This window comes from Dipodomys ordii, unplaced genomic scaffold (genome assembly GCF_000151885.1).
Source record: "Dipodomys ordii isolate 6190 unplaced genomic scaffold, Dord_2.0 Scaffold45, whole genome shotgun sequence".
Lineage (NCBI taxonomy): Eukaryota > Metazoa > Chordata > Mammalia > Rodentia > Heteromyidae > Dipodomys > Dipodomys ordii.
This window is the reverse complement of record NW_012267261.1, coordinates 8,601,865-8,609,186: the sequence shown is the minus strand read 5'-3', so window position 1 is coordinate 8,609,186 and position 7,322 is coordinate 8,601,865. Positions and strand designations below refer to the sequence as shown.

Here is a 7,322-nt window from a genome sequence, read left to right as displayed (position 1 = left end):
GCTGTCCCTCAGCTCTTCAGCTCAAGGCTAGCGCTCTACCACTTGAGCCACAGCGCCACTTCCAGCTTTTTTCTTTTTGCCTCGAGCATGCAAGGCAAACGCTCTACCACTGAGCCACCTTCCCAGCCCATACATTGCATACTCTATTACTCCTTGCCTCCCGTTTTTTCCTTTTCCATTCCAACCCACATTTGCTAGTAAGGTTTGGGGTTAGGGTGATTTATTTTTTATTTTTTAATTTTTGCCACTACCCCACTCCCTGCTAGAGACTGAACCCAAGGCCTACCATCCTACATTCATTAATTTAATGTACACAAAATGCTTTCAGATGAAAAGCAACAGTATGGAAGAGAAGCACAAATTGAAAATTCACAGTCCTTGATCTTAAGGTAAAGAAAACAAATCCCATAATTATTATACCATGAAAAAAATAAACACAGATCACAGAAGGAAGAAATTAAGTCAGAGTTACAGGAACATAATAAGGAGAGAATGCTTCAAAGAAAAGGTGATATTTTTTAAAACTTGAAAGACTGAAATAGCCATTACTTTATCTCTCACTTTAGATACAAATAACTACATGCAGAAGCACAAAATAAAAAGCTTAATCTGTAAAGGTAAACTTTGGGAATTGCTGCCTCCCAGAAATTAAAGAGTTGCTAAAGGGCTGGGAAGGTGGCTTAGTGGTAGAGTGCTTGCCTTACATGCATGAAGCCCTGGGTTCAATTCCTCAGTACCACATAAACAGAAAAAGCCAGAAGTGATGCTATGGCTCAAGTGGTAGAGCACTAGCCTTGAGCACAGAGGGGCTCAGAGACAGCTCCCAGGCCCCGAGTTCAAGCCCCAAGACTGGCAAAAAAGAAAGAGTATATCTAAACAGTTGCTAAATGTGTGTAATTTCCTTGTAAATAATGCATAATAAAATCCGGACAAAATATTTGAAAAGAAAACTATTTGTATTTTCAAAAATATTATTTGAAGCTGGGCGCTGGTGGTTCACACCTGTAATCCTAGCTACTCAGGAGGCTGAGATATGAGGATCGAGGTTCAAAGCCAGCTAGGGCAGGAAAAGTCCATGAGACTCTTATTTCCAATAAACCACCAGAAAACTGGAAGTGGAGCTATGGCTCAAGTGGTAGAGCACTAGCCTCGAGCTGAAGAGCTGATGGACAGCACCCAGGCACAGAGTTCAAGCCCCATACTGACAAAAAAAAAAAATATATATATATATATATATATTTATATATACACACACACACACATATATGTATATTATTTGAAGATATTGGGAGCAAAAAATAAACAACAAAATCTAAAAGGACCTACCCTTGAAAAACAGGAATTGTACCCCTGAGAGATTTGTACATCTAGTTTTTCGCTTGAGAGCACTTTCTAATCTGTGTCCCTTGGAGTGACAGAAGTCAGGGCCATACTGATTTGAAATAGAGCAGAAGGTTCAGAGCTTTTACACCAGAAAGTTAGACAATAAATACTGGGAGAGGAAGCCTTGGAGGATACTAAAAATCTACATATGAAACCTCCAATTCCTTAGTGATCACTAAATTTTTTGGCTGATTGGTAAATTATGTATGTACAGGATAAACCTACTAAAGAACAGCAGCAGAAAGCTGAGGGAACCAAGAAAGGCATCATCTGCTACAATATTACAAGAGACAAGAGATTGTAATTTTGAATATATCTAAAATATTTTTTCTTTTTCTTGCTAGCCCTGGGGCTTGATTTTTGACCTGGGCACAGTCCCTGAGCTTCTTTTGCTCAAGGCTAGCACTCTACCACTTGAACCACAGCACCACTTCCAGCTTTTTCTGTTCATGTGGAACTGAGGAATCAAACCCAGGGCTTCATGCATGCTAGGCAAAAACACTCTACCAATAAGCCACATTCCCAACCCCAAGTATATCTAAATTAACAGCCAGCTAGAAAAAAAAATTCCTGTCCTGGAGGCATGGCTCAAGTGGTAGAGAGCCTGCAAGTTGTAGAGAACCTCAGGGTCACAGCCATAGTTTAAACTCCAGTACAACCAAAATAATGCTACTAATAATAGTAAAATAATGAACACAAAAAGAAAAATACTCATTCTTCAAAGGAATGCAATAGAATCCACTTTATAATTTAGTATCCATAGTGTTCATTATTTAGTACAAAACCAACAGTCATGAGAACAAAATAGAAAGTGTAAACTGTACTGAGAAAAAAAAAAGAGTGAATAAGGGGCTGGGAAGGTGACTCAGTGGTAGAGCGCTTGCCTTGCATGCATGAGGCCCTGGGTTCGATTCCTCAGCACCACACAAGCAAAAAAAGCTGGAAGTGGCACTGTGGTTCAAGTGGTAGTACAGTAGCCTTGAGCTGAAGAGCTGAGGGACAGCGCCCAGGCCCTGAGTTCAAAATCCCAGGACTGGCAAAAAAAAAAAAAAAAAGTGAATGAATAGAAAGTAACCCACAAATGACCTGAATTTAAAGAATTACTTTAACGTAGAGTACATGTGCTCAGGGAATAAAGGGAAATAAACATCTAATAAGTAGATGGGGAACCCAGCAGACCCAAATGGAAAGTCTATGACTCCAAAGAACAACTATTAAAACCAACAATGGAAAGGATTAGCAAAAGATTGGACATGAATGCTGGTGGATCATACCTGAAATCCTAGTTACTCATGATTTGAAGCCAAATGGGGCATGAGACTCTTTTCTCTAATCAATCACCAAAAAGCAGGGAGTGGAACTGTGGCTCAAGTGGTAGAGTACTAGGCTTGAACAAAAAAAACTCAAGGAAAGTGTCCATACCCTGGAACTGAGCATTATAGTGCACACTGAAGGAGGAGGATCTGAGTTTGAGGCCAGCCTGGAAAATAAGGGGGAATAAGGTGTTGGAGGTGGGGCGGGGAACTGATAGGAGAGGCATCAATTAACTTGAAGATAAATAAAAAATGCTACCCAGACCAAAAAAGACTAAAAAAATAAAAACATCAGAAAATCAGGAGACAGAATAAAGTAGATTCATATATTGATTAGAGTCATGGAATGACTAAAGAAATGGAACAGGGCTGGGAAGATGGCTCAGTGGCAGAGTGCTTGCCTTGCATGCATGAGGCCCTATGTTCGATTCCTCAACACCACATAAGCAGAAAAAGCTGGAAGTGGCGCTTTGGCTCAAGTGGTAGAATGCTAGCCTTGAGCTGAAGAGCTGAGGGACAGCACCCAGGCCCAGAGTTCAGGCCCCACGTCTAGCAAAAAAAAAAAAAAGAAAAGAAAAGAAAGAAAGAAAAAGAAATGGGACAGAAAATATTGCTGAAAAAAAGAGTTTGGATTTGGTGAAAGAGTAACTTATGACCTTGAGAAGTTTACTTAACCTTAAATAAAACAAATGCAAAAATAGAAACATTTGAAAGCAGAGAGGAGAGGTCTAGAGTAGGCTTTTCAGGAGACAAAAAGTTCTGTATTGTGATAAGGTAATACATTTTACATGGATCTACAAAGACACATTTGTGGTATTCCATTATTTATAATTTTTAGCAAAATAAAAAAAAGGAGGGCAAAGATAATGAGGAAATAACTGAAGTGTATTGATATATTTTTCTTTTTTATGCTGGTCCTGGAGCTTAGCATTCTTGCTTGGCTTTTCTGCTCAAAGCTGGTGCTCTGCCATTTAAGCCATGCCTCCACATACATTTTGCTAAGCTAATCAAAGAAAAAAAAATCTCACCCATTTATCTGCATAGATGGTCTCTGAACCATGATCCTCAGATCTCAGTCTCCTGAATAGCTAGTTTTATAGATGTTAGCCACCAGAGGCCTGGCTAAAACATATGCTAGAACAATGGACAAATGCTCATGAGTATTAAAGCCAGGCAAGTAACAAATACACAAGAGTTATCATATTATTTTGTTTTGGTTTTAATTCACATAAAAAGCAAAACAAAACATCTAAGTTTTAGTTGCGAACAAGCTAAATCAGTCAAGTATTTTGTATTTCATCCTCCTACTTAACAGAACATAAAGCATTACCATAATTTCCCAGCATGAGTACCATAAACACTTCTCCCCTATATGGTCTTGGTTAAAGCAAAGAAAATGGAGTACATGATGATAGAATACTCTATGAAGAGCTAGGAAAGTTTATTAGAGTTAAGGACTTTATAGCTTGTTTTATTTTTATCTATTTATTTTTTGGTCCAGTCGTGGGGCCTGAACTCTGGGCCTGGGCGCTGTCCCTCAGCTCTTCAGCTCAAGGCTAGCACTCTACCACTTGAGCCACAGCGCCACTTCCGGCTTTTTTTTTTTTTTTGCTTTTTGCTTATGTGGTGCTGAGGAATCGAACACAGGGCCTCATGCATGCAAGGCAAGCACTCTACCACTGAGCCACCTTCTCAGTCCCTATAGCTTGTTTTAAATGTGAGTATGGTCACTATTAAGTGTTCAGCCAGGATGCACAGAAATAGTAGGCAGAAGTAGCAAGGAGCTTTCAGGTCCATAAAAACAACTTTAGCCAGGCATCAGTCTCTCGTAACTATAACCTAGCTTCTCAAGAGGTTGACATCTGAGGATCATGGTTCAAAGCTAACCCAGGTAGGAAAGTGTGTGCAGCTCTTATTTCTAATTAAACACTTTAAAAAAATGAATTGAATTGGTGCTGTGGCTCAAGTGGCAGAGCACTAGCCTTGAGTGAAAAAGTTCAGGGACAGTGCCTAATCTGTTAAGTCTCAGGCACCGTGCATGCGCGTGCACACGCAAGCACACACGGGCGGGCACACACACACACACACACATCCCCCCCCAAAAAAAAAACTTTAACAGTGGTCATCTCCAAAGAGCAAAGGGCCTGCCTCTGGCCATGCACATTCCCCCCTTCCCCCCAGTGAAGGTGTTCAAATACAAGTTGTAGGGCTGGTGGTATACTGCAGTGATACAGTGAATGCTTACCATAGATGAGGCTCCTGGGTTCAATCCCAGCACTATAATGAATCTATTTATTTATCTGTTTAGTTATATATGCTGGCAAGAACCACTAGAAGGAAACAGCTACTAAAGTTCCTTCCAGGAGTCTTTAACTCCCATTTCCTGCTTAGAGAGCAGGAAACGTTTCTTCCTTCTTCCTTCTTTATCTGGTTGTACTAAAATAAATCCTTGATAACACTTGCCAAAAATATTCCTTCTAGCACAACGATTTTGTAGTTGTGTGACCTATTTTCTCTCATTTTAATTCAAATTTAAGAACAGAAGTACTGGGCTTCCTGGAATCTTTTTTCCCACCAAGAATTCAGTCAAAATGCAATGTCATGATAAAAGCTCCAGACCTCACGCAATGATTTTAATTTATGCATATAACTCACAAACATGAGTAAGCGTAGTTATCTGAGCTAACCTGAAATTTTCTAGGTGAATCTTTCTAGATAAAGTAAGTAGGACAAACTCTAAAGCCCTCCCTCAGGTACTGTCTGTCCCTCCTTCCCTTACATAATACTGATGATCACAGGCCTTCCTTCTTCTGAGCTAAGGGATGACAAAACTTAAATATCTTATCTTTACAACTTAAATAGAAAGGCAAGAACCACCGGGGCTGGGAAGGTGGCTCAGTGGTAGAGCGCTTGTCTTGCATGCCTGAGGCCCTGGGTTCGATTCCTCAGCACCACATAAACAGAAAAGGCCGGAAGTGGCGCTGTGGCTCAAGTGGTAGGGTGCTAGATTTGAGCTGAAGAGCTGAGGGACAGCGCCCAGGCCCCGAGTTCAGGGACCTCACGACCAACAACAACAAAAAGAAAAGAACCACTTGAAAACTAAGTCATTACTACACGCCAGTACTTGGCCAAGTGGGAGAAGTCACGGTAAAACGGAGCACGGTGCTGGGTGGTTCCGACAAGCTGGCTCCAGGGTGCAGACTAGAACTCAAACTGAAAAAGTTTCGAGAAAATCAGGCGGGGCAGAGGGGACCGTCAGGGCAGGGGAAGGGGGCTCAGCGAGCACAGCGGACAACACCTGCGATGTGCATGTGGTCTCCAGAGAACCCTCAACCACCCTCCATGGCCTCGGCGCCCCGGTCCATGCTGCCGATGAGCGGTCCCGCGGCAGGCACGAGGGCTGCTGCCAGCCGAGGGACCCATGCCAGACCGGCGCGCGACAAAGTCCTCGAACAAGTGCTTCAGGAGCAGCCGGCGCGGGCGTGGAACGCGGCGCGGCGGGGCCGGAACACCGGGATGCCTGAGAGGATGCTACGGGCAGGGTGCCGGGGAACGCGAGACGCGAGCGGCGGCGAGCCGAAGCTCCGGGGGGGTTCGGACTCGGTCCTGACGGCGCTTTCTGCTCCACAACAGCTTCTCGGGGGCCTCCCGTCCCTCGGCCAGACCCTCCCGAATCACTTCCCCCGCCCCGGGCCTGCGCCCGCCCGGGATTCCCGTCCTACCTCAGACTCGGTCGGAACGTGGTGCCGGCAGGGAGGCGAAGTGCTCAGGGCGACCGGAACGGACGCGGCGCTGGCTGGGAACCCGCCCAACAGGAGTAAGACGCCCCGGACCCACAAGGACCCGTACCAACGCCACCGGCTCGGGACCGGGCCTGCACCGGGGTAACGCGCCCAGCCACCCCACCCGGCCGCCATTTTCGGCCGAGCGTCGTTACCATGGAGCGCGTGACGCCTCCGTGCCGGGCCAGCCCCGCCCCTCTCTCTCCACCCCCCGGCAGGTGGAGGGACCCGCTGCAGAAATGGTGCTTTTACATTGGCTAGTGCCTTCCTAGAACTCACCGCCTCTCACTTCCAGACTGGCCAATCCACGCTGGCCCACGTGATCTCGGCTGTGGGAACAGGGAACGCGAGCGTAAGCAGCTGGCTGACGGTGCTGTCTTTACTGAGTTAAGTCCTTTGTCACTGACCAGGTTTAAGCCATTGGGGGTAAGTACTTAGCGAGACATCAACACTTGCAGTCTTTTAGTCTTCTGTGGAGTGGTGAGCCCAATAAATACTGTTTTACTATCACCAATTTTAGTTTTTTTTCGGCCGGTTATGGGGTCTTGAACTCTGGACCTAGGCGCTGTCCCTCAGCAATTCAGCTCAAAGCTTGAGAGAGCTCTACCACTTGAGCCACAGCGCCACTCCTGGTTTTCTGAGTAGTTTATTGGAGATAAGTCTCCTGAGGCTTGGAAGGTGGCTCAGTGGTAGAGCACTTGTCTTGCATGCATGAGGCCCTGTGTTCGATTCCTCAGCACCACATGAGCAAAAAGAAAAAAGCCGGAAGTGGCGCTGTGGCTCAAGCGGTAGAGCGCTAGCCTTGAGCTGAAGAGCTGAGGGACAGCGCCCAGGCCGAGTTCAG

The 7,322-nt window shown here is 44.8% G+C and overlaps 1 protein-coding gene across 1 annotated transcript in view; it reads right to left on the bottom strand.

The window, feature by feature from the left end:
• Nucleotides 1–6,613, bottom strand: part of Lmln (leishmanolysin-like (metallopeptidase M8 family)) — a 58,196-nt gene extending 51,583 nt beyond the window's left edge. Inside the window, exons 1-2 of the mRNA XM_013019318.1 lie at nucleotides 6,419–6,613; nucleotides 6,034–6,227 (exon numbers count right to left, since the gene is read on the bottom strand). Coding sequence (XP_012874772.1) covers nucleotides 6,034–6,227; nucleotides 6,419–6,613 — 389 coding nt within the window. The remainder of the gene's footprint in view (nucleotides 1–6,033; nucleotides 6,228–6,418) is intronic.
• Nucleotides 6,614–7,322: the final 709 nt, after the last annotated feature.